This window comes from Pan paniscus, chromosome 23, assembly GCF_029289425.2.
Source record: "Pan paniscus chromosome 23, NHGRI_mPanPan1-v2.0_pri, whole genome shotgun sequence".
NCBI classification, from domain to species: Eukaryota; Metazoa; Chordata; class Mammalia; order Primates; family Hominidae; genus Pan; species Pan paniscus.
The window spans coordinates 28,880,298-28,900,781 of record NC_085927.1 but is presented as its reverse complement, the minus strand read 5'-3'; the positions used below and the strand labels follow the sequence as shown (position 1 = coordinate 28,900,781).

Sequence of the window (20,484 nt, the reverse complement as noted above, 5' to 3'; positions counted from 1 at the left end):
ACTCCAGCCTGGGCAACAGAGCGAGACTCCGGCTCAAAAAATAAATAAATAAATAAGTAAATAAGTAAATAAAGGTGTCTTGTAGGTAGGTCAGAGCAGAGAAATTTATAGAAATAAGCTTGGTGCTTTGTGGGAGTGATAAACATTTATTGAGTATGTGTTTTCCCAGAGGTTTTCATTGAAGCTTATCCCATTAACAGGTCTTGATTTAGCCCAGGCACTGCGTATAAGATGGCCTTTGGAGAAAGGTGCTTGGTTTCAGTTTACACAGTAGTAGCAGTCCATCGGCCCTGGAAGATGTGCCAAACCTGCTGACTTTCTTATTAACCCCAGACTCTCCAGGAAGTATTCACACTGACTTAGAAATTCTTTCAAGTCAGATGTAGACAGATTTGATGATATCTAGGGAAATGTTTAAGCAAAAACTTTTGGCCAGTTCTTTTTTCTTGCCTTTTGGAGAAATCAGGTTTTGTGTTTCCTCCCTTTTTCCCTTCCACTTCCCTCGCCTTCACCTCTCCAAGACCTCCTTCCTCCCAAAGCTCTCCTCAGTGGTGGGCTTATCTGTGACACCTTATCTGATGGTGTTCTTTGGGAGTTCACCCCCAACTCATCTCCTCCTGTCTGTATCACTTGTGGCATCCTTGACACTGCCTAGTGTCATCCTGCACATGTCTTATCTCCACTGTGGGTTGGTAATCCCCTTGAGAGTTGATTCACAGGCTTGGGTGGATCTATTACAGGCGTAGAAAAGCAAGCTAATGTTTCCTTCAAGTGTTTACCTAATGTTAACTTTTTTCTAAATTTTATTTAACTTCTCCTCTTTTGCCTTTGGCTACAGTCAGTCCATTTCAGAGGGAAAAAATTTAATCAAATGCTTTTTTTCTGTTTAGCTCCAAAACCTTGGAATTAATCCAGCTAACATTGGATTCAGCACACTGACCATGGAATCTGACAAGTTCATATGTATCCGAGAGAAAGTTGGTGAGCAGGCACAGGTCACGATCATTGACATGAGTGACCCAATGGCTCCGATCCGACGGCCTATCTCTGCAGAGAGTGCCATCATGAATCCAGCCTCTAAGGTGATAGCTCTGAAAGGTAAACCTGATGGGATTGTTAGAAAGGAATCTTACCTCATTTTAACTGCTTTGTTACCTTAAATATTGAACAAGTGTCACTAAGCTCATGGCAAAGTGTTCATCAATAGTATTCAACTTAATTCCAAAAGTTTTAGCAAAAGTTATGTTTAGTGTGCCCTAGTAAGAGGCCCCTGAGCACCAGAGCTTCTTGGTAACATCACCCACAGCGCCAGACACACCGAGAGGAAGAAAATGCCCAGGCCTTTGTCTTCATGCGACTAGGAACGCACAACAGCACTGTGCATGTTTCCCAGGAAGGCTGTGTGGCCCCCTTGCCTGAGGGCCTGCTGCAGTGGTGCTTCCGGTCATCCGACGACACAGGCTCGGGGGTTTTCCTCCTGTGAAACACATCAATGATAGAGGAGCTGATAATTAATAGAATTTTACTTCCTTGAAATCAGGGAGTCTTGGGTGTTTAAAGCCTTCTAGTTATCTTGAAAAATATAGAATCTTCTTATATTGCCTTCATTTGGCAAATAAAAGGATTATGTATGCAGTAGACTTAATGTTTTGTGTGAAATGCAGTATCACTTACTTTGAAAAGCAAAAACTGGGCCGGGCGCAGTGACCCATGCCTGTAATCCCAGCACTTTGGGAGGCCGAGGCAGGCAGATCACCTGAGGTTGGGAGTTCGAAGACTAGCCTGACCAACATGGAGAAACCCCATCTCTATTAAAAATACAAAAAATTAGCTGGGCGTGGTGGCGCATGCCTGTAATCCCAGCTCCTCAGGAAGGCTGAGGAGAATCTCTTGAACCCAGGAGGTGGAGGTTGCGGTGAGCAGAGATCGCGCCATTGCACTCCAGCCTGGACAACAAGAGCAAAAATCGGTCTCAAAAAAAAAAAAAAAAAAGAAACAAAGAAAAGCAAAAACTGTTTCTGGAGGTAAAATTTGTGAATGCCAAATATTAGCTTTGCCTAGGCTTCTATTTTATTACAGAAATAGTGTCTACTTGGTCATTTCAGTAGGTAGAAGGACATCTGAAAGTTAAGACCTTTCTATTTAAAAAGAAATAACTGAAATTCTTTTATTTGAAAGGATCTTTGTTCTATTACCAACCCTACCTTTTCCCTTGTAATCTTGTCAAAGTAATTATTTGAACATATAGTGTAAGCAGTATAAATGATTTTGGTTAGAAATTATTACAATTATGGGATATTAATGATGCTTTTATCTGTCTCTTACTTTGTCACTTACCCCTTGGCTCTTTTTGATGGAATATTTGCCTTGCAGTGTCGCCCTTTTCTGCATTTTATGTTGTTGTAGTACTTAAAAAAATATTTGTAGAGAAGGGGGTCCCACCATGTTGTTCAGGCTGGTCTTGAGCTCCTGGCCTCAAGTGATCCTCCTGCCTTGGCCTCTCAAAGTGCTTGGATTATAGGCATGAGCCACTGTACCCAGCCTTGTTGTAGTACTTTTGAGAGGCCTTATTTAGCATGTTGTTTGCGGTTTTGTTTGCTGTTTAGTGTTTTCAGCAGGTCTCAGAAATGATCTGCATTTTAATCTTCCTGGTTTTCTGGTACAGTTCTCTTTAACAATGTGCAGTGCGGAGCTCCTAGGGTGTGTGTGTGTGTGTTGTGGTGTGGAGTCGGGGAGTAAAGATAACGCAATAGTTAGATATTGTCAATCCCTTCCAGCCAAAGACCACCAGGAACACACTTGCAGTTGAAGAAGGTGGGTTTACTGTTGCAGTGGGAGAGAACACACGCCATGGGGAACTAGGAAGTGTCTCAGTAAGAAGGTGGTAGAGCCTTTTATAGGATTTGGGCTTTGGTTGGATGATTTAGGGGGTAGTCTAAGGAAGCAGGGGTTTGCTGTAGATTGGATGTTGGCAGCAAGTGGGGGTAATTTTTATGATTGTGTATCTCAATAAATTTCATCTATTAGGGAGGGAAGACTAGAGTGAGATTAAAGCTATAATGGGTAAAGAAGTAGCAGTCACTCATTTTAGCTGAAAGAGAGGCGTGTTGGTATTTTGTGAGTTGCGCAGTAATCTTGTTTTTTCTGTGCTTGCTGTGTCTCACTTGATCGTGGTCTCAGAGGGCCCTTGCCTGAGGCTGGTGTTCTCCAAGGTGGTTTATGTCCATCAGGAGAGCAGCGTGGCCTTGCTGTGATTGCCAGGCCAGCTTCCAGGTGGCAGGGGCTGCTGCTTTTTATTTTCGTTCTTAATGGTCATATAGATCACTTCAACTATAACATGTTGAGTCTTGTTTTCTTTTCCGTGGGGAAGTGTAAGACTCTGGAACCAAAAAGGGGCATAATTTTAAGGCTTTATCTTATTTTTGCTGCTAATTCTGTAGCAGTAAAATCTCAGATCATTGTAGTACAAATCGTTGACAAGTGGAGGATGTACAGTGTGTTTTCAAGGCCCTACACCAAAATGAGCAAACTGTCTTTGAAGAAAGAGTTGTTTGTATAGTGATTGGTTGATGGAGATGATTGATTTGTAAGTGAGCTCCTCAGAGTCCTCTGCCATATCACACACCTTGACTAGCTTCAAGGATCCAGTGCAGAAATACAGGGTGTGGGGTGGGGGGCCCGCACCTTGTATCTCACAGATTTTTCCCATTTTGGCTGGTGAAGTTTTGTGATTGGAAGGGGGCTCGTGAAGCAGCTCTCGGACCTCCCTTTACAAAAAGGGCTAGGCCAGGTGGCTCATGTCTGTAATCCCAGTGCTTTGGGAGGCCAAGGCTGGAGAATTACTTGAGCCCAGGAGTTCGAAGTTGTAGTGAGCTATTATCGTGCCACTGCATTCAGGCTGGGTGACAGAGCAAGACCCTGTCCCTAAAAATAATATTAAATTAAATTAAGGCCGGGCGTGGTGGCTCACGCCTGTAATCCCAACACTTTGGGAGGCCGAGGCAGGCAGATCACCTGGAGGTCATGAGTTCGAGACCAGCCTGACGAACGTGGAGTAACCTCCTCTCTACTAAAAATACAAAAATTAGCTGGGCGTGGTGGCGTGCACCTGTAATCTCAGTTACTCGGGAGGCTGAGGCGGGAGAATCACTTGAACCCGGGAGGCAGAGGTTGCAGTGAGCCAAGATCGTGCTATTGCACTCTAGCCTGGGCAACAAGAGCGAAACTCTGTCTCAAACAAACAAACAAAAAAGAGCGAAACTCCGTCTCAAAAAAAATTAAAAGGGACACCATTGCAGCCTGTCCTCATGCCTGGCCGTGAACTCCCAAGTGCTCAGAGATACTCAGCCCACGTCATTGCCCGGCTTTCTGGAGAAGCCTGGAGCAGATTCACTTACCCAGTACCCAGTCTCTGTTCATACTTTCTTTGCTGACGGATTTGTGGTGAATTCTTTAAAACCAGATACATTTTGCCTTTGACTTAAAGAGCATGAAGTGGTGGCAGAATTACTCATCTGTTGCTTGTGATTTTAGTGGAACACCTTAACTGAGGGATTGGCAAACGGTCTGCTTTTTGCTCCTGAACTAGGAATGTTTTTTATTTGTTTGTTTTAAGATCAGGTCTCTCTCTGTCATCCAGGCAGGAATGCAGTGATGTGATCATGGCTCACTGTAGCCTTGAACTCCTGGGCTCAAACGATCCTCCTGCATCAGCCTCCGAAGTAGCTAGGACTACAGGCATGTGCCACCATGCCCAGCTAATGTTTAAACATTTTTTGTAGAGATGGTATCTGACTATGTTGCCCAGGCTGATCTCAAACTCCTGGCCTAAAATGATCCTCTCACCTTAGCCTTCCAAAGTCCTGAGACTACTGATGTGAGCCACCTCACTTGGCCAAGAATAGTTTTTATGAGGAGTTGTAAAAACAAAACAAAACAGACAGAGGTCTTTTATGTCCTTTTATAGGGAAAGTTGGCAGATACCTTGCATTACTGGCCCAGGTGTGATATTGTCAATTTTATTATGAAACATTGTGTGTTGGTCCGTTCTCACACTGCTATAAAGAACTACCTGAGACAGGATAATTTATGAAGAAAAGAGGTTGAATTGACTCACAGTTCCATAGGCTATGTAGGAAGCTTGGCTAGGAGGCCTGAGGAAACTTATAATCATGGCAGAAGGTGAAGGGGAAGCAAGCATGTCTTACCGTAGCGGAGCAGTAGAGAGAAAACAAAATGGGGAGTGCCATACACACACACTTTTTTTTAACTGCTCCTTGCAGAGCAGGGCTAACCCACAGGCAGTGTGTCCAGAGTAGCCACACACACACTTATACCCATCAGATCTCGTGAGAACTCACTCACTATCACCAGAACAGCAAGGGGGAAATCTGCCTCCATGATCCAGTCACCTCCCACCAGGTCCCTCTCCAACACTGGGAACTACAACTTGAGATGAGATTTGAGTGGGGACACAGAACCAAACCATATCACATTACCTTTTCAGTATTTATATGTATCTCTTTTTACAAACTTTACCTTTTTTCTCTTAATTTTTAGAAGTAGATGGAGTATAGGCTAATCTAGTATCTGTGCGGCAGAGTTGGCACTGAGCTCAGTGGGGGATAGAAGAGGGGGAATGGCACCCCCTGGAGGCCCCCTCCTCACCTAGACTACTTAAGTCTGACCTGAAGTATTTCCCAAAGAAGGCTGGTCCTTTTTTGGTCCTTTTAGTGATGCTGAATATTTTGTGCCTCATAAACACATGTTCATTTAAACCAGGCTAAGGACAACTTGACAAGTTTTCAAGCTAGAAGAAATTTCCTCTGTGATCTAAGGCTGCTTGACACTAAAAGGTACCCCCATCCTGACAGCGTACCACCAAGAATTTTTGGTCCAGATTTTTTTTATATATCTTTCTTTGTCTGCTTTTTTCAAGTATAATTTACATACCATAACATTCACTTATTCTTTTTTTTTTTTTTTTGAGTTGGAGTCTCGCTCTGTTGCCCAGGCTGGAGTGCAGTGGCATGGTCTTGGCTCACTGCAACCTCTGCCTCCCGGGTTCACACCATTCTCCTGCCTCAGCCTCCCGAGTAGCTGGGACTACAGGTGCCCACCATCACACCCAGCTAATTTTTTGTATTTTTAGTAGAGACGGGGTTTCACCATGTTAGCCAGGATGGTCTCGATCTCCTGACCTTGTGATCCACCTGCCTCAGCCTCCCAAAGTGCTGGGATTACAGGCATGAGCCACTGTGCCCGACCAACATTCACTCCTTCTCGGTGATTTTTAGTGAATTCATAGAGTTGTGGAATCATCTCTACAATACAGTTTTGGAACATGTCTGCAACCCCAGAAAGTTTCCTCATGCCTGTTTAGAACCATTCTCACTCCTACTCCCGGCCCGAGGCAGCAACTCATCTGCTTTCTTCCTCAACAGACTTTCTTGTAGACAATTCAAATAAATGGAATCATACAATATGTAGTCTTTTACATCTGGCTTCCTTTACCTAGCATAGTGTTTTTGAGGTCCATCCATGTTATAACATGTATCAGTAGTTTGTTCCTTTTTATTGTCTAATAGTGTTTCATTGTATGGATATGCCACATTTTGTTTTTCCATTCACCAGTTGATGGACATTTGGATTGTTTCCAGTTTTTAGCTATTAAGAATATTGCTGCTATCAATGCTCACTGACAAGTCTTTGTGTGGACATATTTTCTTTGTTGTTGTTGTTCTGCAATTTCTTTTTTTTTTTTTATTTTACTTTAAGTTCCAGGATACATGTGCAGAACATGCAGGTTTATTACATAGGTATACATGTGCCATGGTAGTTTGCTTCCCCTATCAACCCATCCTCTAGGTTTTAAGCCCTGCATACATTAACTTTGTCCTGATGCTCTCCCTCTCTTCGCCCCCCACTCCCCTGACAGGCCTGGTATGTGTTGTTCCCCTCGCTGTGTCCATGTGTTCACTTGTTCAACTCCCACTTATGAGTGAGAACATGCAGTGTTTGGTTTTCTGTTCCTGTGTTAGTTTGCTGAGGATGATGGCTTCCAGCTTCATCCATGTCCCTGCAAAGGACATGATCTCATTTCTTTTTGTGGCTGCATAGTATTCCGTGGTGTATATGTACCACATTTTCCAGTCCATCACTGATGGGCATTTGGGTTGGTTCCATGTCTTTGCTATTGTAAATGGTGCTGCAATAAACATATGTGTGCATGTGGACATATATTTTCATTTCTCTTGGGTGGAGTAGAATTGCTGGATCATATGGTAAATTTGTTTAGCTTTTTTTTTTAGATGGAGTCTCACTCTATCGCCCATCCAGGCTGGAGTGCAATGGCGTGATATTGGCTCACTGTAACCTCTGCTGCCCAGGTTCAAGTGATTCTCCTGCCTCAGCCTCCCAAGTAGCTGGGATTACAGGCACCTGCCATTGCGCCTGGCTAATTTTTGTGTTTTTTGTAGGGACGGGGTTTCACCATCTCAGCCATGCTGGTCTTGAAGTCCTGACCTCATGATCCACCCCCCTGGCCTCCCAAAGTGCTGGGATTACAGGCGTGAGCCACCACTACCGGCCTGTTTAGCTTTTTTTCTTCTTTTTTTTTTTTTTTTTTTTTGAGGAGTCTTGCTCTGTCACCCAGGCTGGAGTGCAATGGCGCTATCGCGGCTCACTGCAGCCTCCACCTCCTGGGTTCAAGCAATTCTCCTGCCTCAGCCTCCCGAGTAGCTGGGACTACAGGTATGTGCCGCCACGCCTGGCTAATTTTTGTATTTTTAGTAGAGACGAGGTTTCACCATGTTGGCCAGGATGGTCTTGATCTGACCTTGTGATCCACCTGCGTTGGCCTCCCAAATTGCTGGAATTACAGGCATGAGCCACCGCACCTGGCCCTGTTTAGCTTTTTAAGAAACTGCCCAACTGTTTTCCAAAGTGACTGTCTCATTTTATGTACCCATCAGCAATGTATGAGGATGCCAGTTTCTCCACACATCCATGCCAACACTTGATACTATCTTTTTTATTACAGCAATTCCAGTGGTTGTGTACTAGCATTTTGCAGTTTTAATTTGTATTTCTCTAATGCCTAATTATGTTAAATATCTTTTATTTTTAAATATGATTATTAACCATTTATATATATTTTCTGAGAAATGTCTATTTAAATATTTTGCCCAGTTCTTAATTGTGTTGTCCATCTTATTATTGAATTATAAGAGTTCTTTATATATTCTGGATATACATAGTTTATCAGCTATGTGATTTACATATATTTTCTCCCAGTCTGTACCTTGTCTTTTCATTCTCCTAATGACATCTTGTCTTAGTCTGTTTGTGCTGCTATAATGAAATGGCTGACACTGGGAAATCTATAAAGAATAGAAATTTATTTCTCATAGTTCTGGAGGCTGGGAAGTCCAAGATTAAGATGCTACCAGATAGTGTGTCTGTTAAGGGTTCACACTCCACTTCCAAGATGGCCCCTGTTGCTGCATCCTCTGGAGGGGAGGAACACTGTGACAGAAGGGCAAAAAGGAACCTAAGTCCCTCCATCAAGCTCTTTTGTGAGAACATGAGGGCTTGCCTCCCAAAAGGCTCCATCTCCCAACACTTGGGGATGAAGTTTCAGCATGCATTTTGGAGAGAACAAAAAACATTCAAACCATAGGATATGTTTTGAAGGGCAAAACTTACTAATTTTGATGAAGCCCAACTTACCTATTTTTTTTTCTTTAATGGATCATGCTTTTGGAGTCATAGCTAAGAGTGCTTAGCCTATGGTTTTGTAGTTTTAATTTTTTTTTTTTTTTTGTGACAGAGTCTTGTTCTTCTCACCCAGCCTGGAGTGCAGGGGCGCAATCTTGGCTCACTGCAACCTCTGCCTCCTGGGTTCAAGCGATTCTCCTGCCTCAGCCTTCCAAGTAGCTGGGATTACAGGTGCCTGCCACCATGCCTGGCTAGTTTTTTGTATGCTTAGTAGAGATGGGGTTTCCCCATGTTGGCCAAGCTGGTCTTGAACTCCTGACCTCAGGTAATCCACCTGCCTCAGCCTCACAAAATATTGGGATTACAGGTGTGAGCCACTGTGCCCGACCCAGATCTGTGCCCATTCTTGCACCAATTACTTGATAGTTGTAGCTTTATGGTAATTTGGAAGTCAGATAGTGTTGGTACTCCAACTTAGTGTTTTTCAAAATAGTTTTTGAAACTCTTTGAAACGAGATCCTTTGAATTGCCACATAAATTTTGGGTTTAGTTTGTGAATTCCTACAAAAATCCTTCTGGGGCTTTGATAGAGATTACATTGAATTTATCAATTTGGTAAGAATTGCTATCTTGACAATATTAAGTCTTCTAGTCATTTAATGTCTCTGTTTATTTAGATCTTTAATTTCTTTCAGTGATGTTTTGCATATTCAGTGAGCAAATCCTGTACTTCTTTGTTAAATTTATTCCCAAGTATTTTATTCTTTTTTTATGCTATTATATACAGACTTATTTTCTTAGTTTTATTTTTGGATTGTTTCTTGCTAGTATATAGAAATAAAATAATTTTTATATATTTTTCTGTATCCTATATACTTATTAAACTTATTCTTGTAGTTTTTAGTGGATTCCTTGGCATTTTCTACATACTGTATCATGTTATCTGTGAATAGACAGTTTTACATCTTCCTTTCTAATCCAGATTCTGTTTGTTTCAACATTGCATTGGCTAGAATACCCAGTACAGTATTAAACAGAAGTGACAAGAACAGAAATCGTTGAATTATTTCTGACCTTAGGGGGGAGTTTTTAGCCTTTTACAATTAAATATGATGTTGGCTGTGGATTTGGGGTAGATAAATCCTTTATCAAGTTGGAGAAGTTCCCCTCTATTTTCTGTGTCTACTGAGATGATCACATAGTTTGTGTCCTTTATTAGTGTGGTGTATTACATAAATTAATTATTGGCTATTAAGCCAACCTTGCATTCCTGTGGTAAATCTCTTTTGGTCATGGTGTATGGTGTTTTTTTTATGTTGTTGGATTTTGTTCACTAATATTCTAAGGGTTTTCTGTTATTTTTATAATTGGTCTATAGTTTTCTTTTCTTGTGATGTCCTTTTGTGACTTTGTAATTAGGCAAATGTTGGCCTTAGAGAATGAGGTCCTTCTTCCTCTATATTCTGAAAGAATCTGTGAAGGACTTATTTCTGTCTTCTTTGAGTATTTGATAGAATTCAACAGTGAAAGCCTTCTGGTCCTGGGGTTTTCTTTGTGGGAAGATTTTAAATTTCAAATTCAACTTCCTTACTTGCTGTGAATCTGTTCAGATTTTCTGTTTTCTTGTGTCAGTTTTGGTAATTTGTGTCTTTCTAGGAATTTATCCAGGTTATCTAAGTCTTCTAGTATGTTGACATAAAATTGTTCATAATATTCGCTTCTTTTAATTTCTTTGGGGTTGGCAGTGGTGCCCTCTTTCATTCTTAATTTTGATAATTTGTGTCTTCTGTTTTTTTCTTGATCATTAACTAAGGTTTGGGTCAGGCCTGGTGGCTCATACCTGTAATCCCAGCACTTTGGGAGTCTGAAGTGACAGGATCACTTGGGACCAGAAGTTCAAGACCAGCCTGGGCAACACAGGGAGACTCCATCTCTACAAATTAAAAAACAAAAACAAAAAACTAGCCAGTGTGGTAGTACGTGTCTGTGGTTCCAGCTACTCAGAAGTCTGAGGCTGGAGGATCATCCTAAGCCCATTATGTCAAGGCTACAGTGAGCTGGGGTAGTGCCATTGCACTCCAGCCTAGGTAACAGAGTGAGACCCTGTCTGTAAAAATAAATAAATAAGATTTGTTAGTTTTCTTGATTGTTTTGAAAAACCCTACTTCTGGCAAGGTGTATATAGGCTGCTCCAGGAACATGCGCACAGCTGCCTACCCTGTGCCTTTCTTGTTAAAATGTAACATACCATTTTAATTCTTCTGAATTTTTCTTTTTACTATTTTGTGTATGTATATGTATTTTTATGGTGGTTGCTGTAGGGTTTATAAAATGCATCCTAACATCACAAATGATTTCAGATTATTAATATTAACTTCTATTAAAATGCAGAAATTTCACTCCAGCATAGCTTCATTTCCTCCTCCCTCTGTTGTGCTATTTTTATCATTCATATATATGAATATATAAAATATATTTAAAAAGAGAAAATAAGATGCATATATGCATCTATATATGTTATAAACTCAACAACCTGTAGTTTTATTGTGGTTTTAAATGATATTATTTAATGAAATTAAGAGAAATCTTTATACTAACCAACATATTTATCATATCCAGTGCTCTTTATTTCTTTTTGTGGATTTGAGCTCCCATCTTAGTTCAGTCTGATTAGAAGTCATTTACCATAAGCTGTTAGTGCCTGAAGACAGTGAGGGTCTAACATTTACCATTTTGACTAGAGAGCAAAACTACATCACACCTAAATTATGTCCAAAAGCAGTTGTTTTATAAATTTATATAGTTTAAATTTAAGTTGATAATATAGTTATAGCTAACTTTAGAACTGTTTTATGGCAGCAGGCCTTTATCTTACTGATCATGTGTTTTGGATATAAATTGTATCAAATTTCGGCCGGGCACGGTGGCTCACACCTGTAATCCCAGCACTTTGGGAGCACAAGGTAGGTGGATCACCTGAGGTCAGGAGTTTGAGACCAGCCTGGCCAACATGGTGAAACCCTGTCTCTACTAAAAATACAAAAATTTGCTGGGCATGTTGGTGTATGCCTATAATCCCAGCTACTTGGGATGCTGAAAGAGGAGAATCACTTGAATCCGGGAGGCGGAGGTTGCAGTGAACCTAGATCGACCGATTGCACTCCAGCTTGGGCCCCAAAAGCGAAACTCTGTCTCAAAAAAAAAAAAAATTGCATGAAATTTCACCATTGAGTAGCTCCTTTTTGTGAATTCAAGAAATCATCTTAATTATTGCCCAGGTATATCATGATATCATTAAAGACTTTCTGTTAGCAACAGCAGCCTTATTTCTCAAATTGTGGTTTAAAACCAGTTTTGCTAATTGATGATAATATTGTAATAATATCAGTTGTTCCGTAGCTTGGCTAACTAACTAGTTAGTCAGATTAACTCTTTTTTTCTAGCTGTGTAGCTCAGAGATAGTAGTACCTCAAAAAAAGCTAGATCTGTAAATAATTCCGCTATTAACGTGAGTGTACAGATGTCTTTTGGGGAACCTGTTTTTAATCCTTTTAATTCTATACCCACAAGTAATTGACTGGATCATATCATTATTCATTTTTAATTTTTTTGAGGAACTGCCATCTCTTTTCTATAGTGGTTGCACTATTTTACATTCTCAGTAGTGCACAGGGTTCCAATTTTTTCACATTCTTGCTAACACTTGTTATTTGTATTATTTTCTTTTTAATGGTAGCCATTTTTTTTTTTTAAGAGACTGTAACTTCGAACTCCTGGACTCAAGCTATCCTCCTACCTCAGCCTCCCAAGTAGCTAGGACTATAGGCATGCGCCACTACAACCAGCTAATTAAAAACATTTTTTCTTTGTAGAGACAGGGTCTTGCCATGTTGCCCAGGCTGTCTTAAACTCTTGGCCTCACATGATCATCCCGTCTCAGCTTCCCAAAGCGCTAGGATTACAGGTGTGAACCACTCCACGTGGGTCATTTTTTAACTGGACTATTTGTGTTTTTTGTTGTTGAGTTGTAGGCATTCTTTATATATTCTGGATATTAACCCCTTGTCAGATATATGATTTCCATATACAGGCATACCTTGAAGATATTTTGAGTTCAATTCCAAACTACCACAATAAAAAGAATATTACAATAGTGAGTTACATGAATTTTTTGGTTTCCCAGTGCATATAAAAGTTATGTTTATACTATGCTGTAATCTATTAAGTGTGAAATAGCATTATGTCTAAAAAAATGGATTATCTTAATTAAAAAATAATTTGGCTGGGTGCAGTGGCTCACGCCTATAATCCCAGCACTTTGGGAGGCTGAGGCGGGTGAATCACAAGGTCAGGAGATCAAGACCATCCTGGCTAACACAGTGAAACCCTGTCTCTACTAAAAATACAAAACCCAAAAATTAGCTGGGTGTGGTGGCGGGTGCCTGTAGTCCCAGCCTGTCAAGAGGCTGAGGCGGAGAATGGTGTGAACCTGGGAGGCGGAGGTTGCAGTGAGCCAAGATTGCGCCACTGCACTCCAGCCTGGGTGACAGAGTGAGACTCCATCTCAAAAAATAAAAATAAATAATTTATGGCCAGGCATGGTTGCACATACCTCTAATCCTAGTACTTTCAGAGGCCAAGGTGGGAAGATCGCTTGAGCCTAGGAGTTCAAGAGCAGCATGGCAAAGAATACAGTGAGACCTTAGCTCAAAAAAAAAAAAAAAAAATTCTGGGTGTGGTGGTGCACGCCTGTAGTCTCACCTACTCAAGGAGGCTGAGATGGGAGAATATCTTGAGCCCAGGAGTCTGATGACTGCATGTCAGCCTGGGTTACAGAGAGAGACTCTGTCTCAAAATAAATAAATAAATAAATGAATAATCTATGTATTTATTCCTAAAAATTGCTTACCATTATCAGCCTTCAGTGAGTTGTAATCTTTTTTTTTTTTTTTTTAAAGATGGAGTCTCTCTCTGTCACCCAGGCTGGAGTGCAGTGGCGTTATCTCAACTCTCTGCAACTTCTGTCCACCAGGGTTAAGGGATCCTCCTGCCTCAGCCTCCCGAGTAGCTGGGATTACAAGCACGTGAGACCACGCCCAGCTAATTTTTGTATTTTTAGTAGAGATGGGGTTTCACCATGTTGGCCAGGCTGATCTCGAACTCCTGACCTCAAGTGATCTGCCGGCCTCAGCCTCCCAAAGTGCTGGGATTACAGGCATGAGCCACTGTACCCAGCTGCGAGTTGTAAACTTTTTACTGGTGAAGGGTCTTGCCTTGATGCCAGTGGCTGCTGATTGATCACAGTGGTGGTGGCTGAAGGCTGGAGTGGCTGTGGCAATTTTTTTTTTTTTTTTTTTGAGACAGAGTCTTACCTTGTTGCCCAGGCTGGAGTGCAGTAGTGCAATCTTGGCTCACTGTAAGCTCCGCCTCCCGGGTTCATGCCATTCTCCTGCCTCAGCCTCCCAAATAGGTGGGACCACAGGCACCTGCCACCAAGCCCAGCCAATTTTTTGTATTTTTAGTAGAGATGGGGTTTCACCACATTAGCCAGGATGGTCTCAATCTCCTGACTTCGTGATCCACCTGCCTCAGCCTCCCAAAGTGCTGGGACTACAGGCATGAGCCACCGCGACAGTCTGGCAATTTCTTAAAATAAGACATCAGGCTGGGTGCGGTGGCTTATGCCTGTAATCCCAGCACTTTGGGAGGCTGAGGCAGGCAGATCATGAGGTCAAGAGATCGAGACCATCCTGGCCAACATGGTGAAACCCTGTCTCTACTAAAAATACAAAAAAATTAGCTGGGCCTGGTGGCACGCTCCTGTAGTCCCAGCTACTTGGGAGGCTGAGGCAGGAGAATCGCTTGAATCCGGGAGGTGGAGGTTGCAGTGAGCCAAGATCACGCCACTGCACTCCAGTCTGGCAACAGAGTGAGACTCCATCTCAAACAACAAATAAATAAATAATAAATAATTTTTAAAAAAGACATCAGTGAGGTTTCCGCAGGGATTGACTCTTCCTTTAATGAAAGATTGCTCTGTAGTGTGCAATGCTGTTTGCTAACATTTTACCCACAGTAGACTTCTTCCAGAATTGGAGTCAGTCCTTTCAAACTCTGGTGCTGCTTTATCAGGTAAGTTTATGTACTGTTCTAAATTCTTGTAGTCATTTCAACAGTGTTCACAGCATCTTCACTGGGAGTAGATTCCATTGGAAGAAACCCCTTTCTTTGGTCATCCCTAAGAAGCAGCCCTCATCTGTTCAAGTTTGATCCTGAGATTGCAACAATTCAGTCCCATCTTCAGGCTCCACTTCTAATTCTCTTGCTGTTTCTACCACATCTGCAATGACTTCCTCCACTGAAGTCCTGAACCTCACAAAGTCATTCATGAGGGTTGGAATACGCTTCTTCCAAATTCCTGTTAATATTGATATTTTGATCTCCTCTCGTGAATCACGAATGTTCTTAGTTGCATCTAGAATGGTGAATCCTTTCCAGGAGGTTATCAATTTACTTCGCCTAGATCCATCAAAGGAGACATATTTATGGCAGCTGTAGCCTTTAAAAATGTATTTCTTAGGCTGGGCACAGTGGCTCCCGCCTGTAATCCCAGCACTGTGGGAGGCTGAGGCGGGTGGATCACAAGGTCAGGAGATCGAGACCATCCTGGCTAACACGGTGAAACCCCTTCTATATTAAAAATACAAGACATTAGCTGGGCATGGTTGGGCGCCTGTAGTCCCAGCTACTGGGGAGGCTGAGGCAGGAGAATGGCGTGAACCCGGGAGGCGGAGCTTGCAGTGAGCCGAGATTACGCCACTGCACTCCAGCCTGGGCAACAGAGCAAAGACTCCGTCTCAAAAAAAAAAAAAAATGCATTTCTTAAATAATAAGACTTGAAAGGTGAAATTACTCTTTGATCCACGGATTGCAGAATTGATGTGTTAGCAGGCATGAAAACAGCTTTCATCTCCTTGTATATCTCCGTCAGAGCTCTTAGGTGACCAGGTGCATTGTCAAAGAGCAGTAATCTTTTGAAAGGAACTTTTTTTTTCTGATCAGTAGATCTGAACAGTGAGTTTTAAATATTCAGTAAATCATGCTGTAAACAGATGTACTATCATCACGACTCTTGTTTTTCCATTCATAGAACACAGGCAGAGGAGATTTAGCATAATTCTTTTTTTTTTTTTTTTTTTTTTTTTTTTGAGACAGAGTTTCACTCTTGTTGCCCAGGCTGGAGTGCAGTGGCACGATATTGGCTCACCGCAACCTCCACCTCCCGAGTTCAAGGGATTCTCCTGCCTCAGCCTCCCAAGTAGCTGGAATTACAGGCATGCACCACCATGCCCGGCTAATTTTTTGTATTTTTAGTAGAGACGGGGTTTCTTTCCACGTTGGTCAGGCTGATCTCGAACTCCTGACCTCAAGTGATCTGCCTGCCTCGGCCTCCCAAAGTGCTGGGATTACAGGTGTGAGCCACTGCGCCCAGTCAATTTAGCATAATTCTTAAGGGCCTTAGGATTTTTGGAGTGGTCGGTGAGCATTCCTTCCATTTAAAGTTACCAGCTGCATTATCCCCTAACAAGAGAGTTAACCTGTCTTCTGAAGCTTTGAAGCCAGGCATTGACTTCTCTCTTGCTTGAGTCCTAAATGGCATCTTTTTCCAGTAGGAGGTTGTTTCTTCTCCATTGAAAATTTGTTCATCAATGATCTTAGCTAGGTCTTCTGGAGAACTTGACACAGCTTCTGCATCAGAACTTGCTGCTTCACCTTGCCGTTTTATGCTATGGAGATGGCTTCTTTCATTAAACCTCATGAATCAACCTCTGCTAGCTTCAGACTTCTGCAACTTCTTCACCTCTCTCAGCCTTCATGGAATTGCAGAGAGTTAGGGCCTTGCTGTGGATTAGGCTTTGGCTTAAGGGATTGTTCTGGCTGCTTAGATCTTCTATCCAGGCCACTACAACTTTCTCCATATCAGCAATAAGGCTGTTTGTTTTCTTATCACTAATGTGTTCACTGAAATAGCACTTTTAATTTCCTTAAATAACTTTTCCTTTGTGTTCACAAGTTGGCTAACTGGTGCAAGAGACCTAACCTTCAGTCTGCCTTGGCTTTTGACATGCCTTCCTCACAAAGCCTAATCATTCCTAACTTTTGACTTAAAGTGAGAGGCGTAGGACTCTTCCTTTCACTTTCACTTTCCTTAGCAAGGAAGGTTGTTAAGGTTGTTAAATGGCCTAATTTCAATATTGTTGTGTCTCAGGGAATAAGGAGGCCTGAAGAGAGGAAGAGGGACTAGGGCATGGCCAGTGAGTGGAGCAGTTAGAACACACACATTTATTAAGTCCACTATCTTATATGTGTGTGGTTCATGGTGACACAAAACAATTACTGTAATAACATGAAAGATCACTGATCACAGAGCAGTATAACAAATATAATAATGAAAAAGTTTGAAATATCATGAGAATTACCAAAGTGTGACCCAGAGACAGGAAGTGAGCACATGCTGTTGGAAAAATGATACCAATAGACTTGCTTGATGGAAGATTGCCGCAAACCTTTGATTTTTTTGTTGTTGTTCACAAAACAAAAAAAAAACGCCTGTAATCCCAGCACTTTGGGAGGCCGAGGCGGGCAGATCACCTGAGGTCAGGAGTTCGAGACCAGCCTGGCCAACATGGTGAAACCCCATCTCTACTAAAAATACAAAAATTAGTTGGGCATGGTGGTGGGCACCTGTAATCCCAACTACTACAGAGGCTGAGGCAGGAGAATCTCTTGAACCTGAGAGGCAGAGGTGGCAGTGAGCCAAGATCATGCCATTGCACTCCAGCCGGGGCAACAAGAGCGAAACGCTGTCTCAAACAAAACAAAACAACAAAACAAGTGCAATATCTGCAAGACACAATAAAACAAAGTGTAATAAAGTGAGGTATGCCTATATTTTCTCTTATTCTGTGGGTTGCCTTTTCTCTCTTTTGTGACCTCTGATGCTGTCCAATTCATTTTTTTTCTTTTATTGTCATATCCAAAAAAATGATTGCAAGATCCAATGTCATCAAGCTTTTCCCCTATGTTTTCTCTAAACATTTTATGATTTTAATTGTTGGGTTTTTTTTTAACCTGTGAACTTTTTACTGGCCTCCTGCTCCCCAAAGGGTACCCTGCTTCTGCTGGCTCAATTCCTCAGAATTTTGGTGTCGTTGGTCTCAAACACCACTTTGCCGTCCACTATCCTGCAGGTGGTGGTCTTTTGGATGGTTTGCATGGAGTTGCTGCTGTCTAGGGCCTCACCAAGATTGAAGTCCTCCCCATCTTCCAGCAGGCGGCGGTAGGTGGTGATCTCAGCCTCCAGATTGACCTGGATGTTCCAGGCCTCGTACTCCTGGGCCTGGCGCTGTCCCTCTGCCCAGGTCTGTGCCAGCTCCAACTCCAGGTACAGTAGGACCCTGTTGAGCTGCTCCATCTGCATGGTATAGCAGGCCTCCACCTCCCTTAAGCTGTTCTCCAAGCTGATCTTCAGATTTCTCATCAAGTCCAGGCCAATCTCCAAGGACTGGACTGGACATCTCAGCTCTGTGAGTGTTATCTCAGCAGCTCTGATCTCGGTGGACTGCGTGATGACCACTGTGGTGCTCTCCTCAATCTGCTGGGATCAGTACCTGTCCAGCTTCTCTAGGTTCTTCTGAGCCAGCTTGTCATATTGGGCCCAGATATCTGCCATGATCTTGCCAAGGTCCTGATATTTGGACATCTGCCTCCACAGTCAACCCAAAGCTAGTAATACGGGCTTGTAGGCCTTTTAGTCCCTCTTCATGGTTCTTCATGAAGAGCAGCTTCTCCTTGAGTCTCAATCTTTGTCTTCATCCACAGCCCAGTGACACTGGTGTCATCAGTGACCTTGCAGAGCCCATGGATGTCGCTCCTCACAGACTGGTGCATGGCCAGCTCTGTCTCATACTTGACTCTAAAGTCAGCAGCAGCAAGATGGGCATTGTCAGTGTGCAGAACGATGAAGGCATTGTCCACAGAATTTGCAAAGATCTGAGCCATCAGCTTCTCAGTGGTCTTGAAGTAATGGCCCAGTCTCTGACCTGGGGTCTCTTCTTCTCCAGGTGCTCCCGGTTTTTGCTCTCCAGCCTCTAATTCTCAGTCTCCAGGCTCCTCACTCTGTCCAGGTAGGAGGCCAGGTGGTTGTTCAGGCTTTGCATGGTCTCCTTCTCATTCTAGATGCCCCCTATTCCTGCCAGACCCCTGGCCATCCCAGTGGCCAGGGCCCTGGACCCCAAGCCACCCTGGAAACTGGTGGAGCAGGACACAGAGATCTGGGAGCCCAAATCCCTTACATCTGCATAGATGCCGGCTGGACTGCTGATCAACCGGGTACTGTAGCTGGGCGGCTGGACGGATCCCAGGGACTGGTAGTTAGTAGAGAAGGTAGTGGAGTGAGTGGTGAAACTCATGCTGTCTGGGGAGGAAAGTGAGAGAACAGGACTCAGGTTCTGCCTGTGATTTTAGTTTTTATGTTTAGGTCTTTAATCCATTTTGAGTTACTTTTTGTATATGGTATAAGGTAAGGGTCCAATTTTATTATTTTGTGGACCCAGTTTTCCCAGTATTATTTGCTGAAAAGAGTATTCTTTTTTCTCATTGAATGGTCTTAGTACCCTTGTCAAAGATCATTTGATCATATATGTGAAGGTTCATTTTTGAGTTCTCTCTTATATTCCACTGGTGTCTGTGTTTCTATGCTGTTACCATACATTTGCTTACTTTAACTTTGTAATGAGGTTTAAATTCAGGAAGTGTGAGATCATCCAATCTTGTTCATCTTTATCAAGATTATTTTGGCTATTTGAGGTCCTTTGAGGTTCCATATACATTTTAGAATGGATTTTTCTATTTTTATAAAAAATGTGTTTGGGCCTATTGAGTTTTTTGAGGCACTTTTATCAAATCAGTGCATGCAGCTGTTTCTAGACTTTCTTCTGTTTCATTGATCTATGTGTCTTATGACAATAACATAGGTTTTATTAATAGCTTTATAGTACATCTCAACATTAGGTATTGTAAGTCTTCCAGCTTTGCTCTTTTCCAAATTTGTTATGTCTATTCTTTGTCCTCTGCATTTCCATATTCATTATAGCATCATTTTATTTTCCACCAAACAAACAAAAGATGCTGGGCCAGGGTGGTGGCTCACACCTGTTATCCCAGCACTTCGACAGGCTGAGATGGAAGGATTGCATGAGGCCAGGAGTTTGAGACCAGCCTGGGCAGCATAGCAAGACCTAGTCTCTAAAAAAAAAAAAAAAATTAAAAATTAGACTGAGCATGGTGGCTCGCGCCTATAATCCCAGCACTTTGGGAGGCTGAGGCAGGCGACTCACTTGAGGTCAAGAGTTTGAGACCCGCTTGGCCAACATGGTGAAACCCCATCTCTACAAAAAAATGCAAAAATTAGGTGGGCGTGTTGGCATGTGCCTGTTATCCCTGATACTCGGGGGGCTGAGGCAGGAGAATCACTTGAACCTGGGAGGTGGAGGCTGCATTGAGCTGAGATGATGCCACTGCACTCCAGCCTGGGCAACAGAGAGAGACTGTGTCTCAAAAAAAAAAAAAAAAAAAAAAGATAAAAGAAAAAGAAAAAGAAAAAAAAAAAGAAAAATTAGCTGAGTGTGGCAGTGCATGCCTATAGTCCCAACTACTTGGGAGGCTGAGGCAGGAGGATCACTTGAGTCCAGGAATTTGAGGTTG

The 20,484-nt window shown here is 42.4% G+C and overlaps 1 protein-coding gene across 7 annotated transcripts in view; it reads left to right on the top strand.

Moving 5' to 3' along the window:
- Positions 1–20,484, top strand: part of CLTCL1 (clathrin heavy chain like 1) — a 114,604-nt gene that overhangs the window by 15,044 nt on the left and 79,076 nt on the right. For all 7 annotated transcript variants that reach the window (XM_034949276.4, XM_003814040.5, XM_063603360.1 and 4 more), the window contains exon 2: positions 891–1,098. In XM_034949276.4, coding sequence (XP_034805167.2) covers positions 891–1,098 — 208 coding nt within the window. The remainder of the gene's footprint in view (positions 1–890; positions 1,099–20,484) is intronic.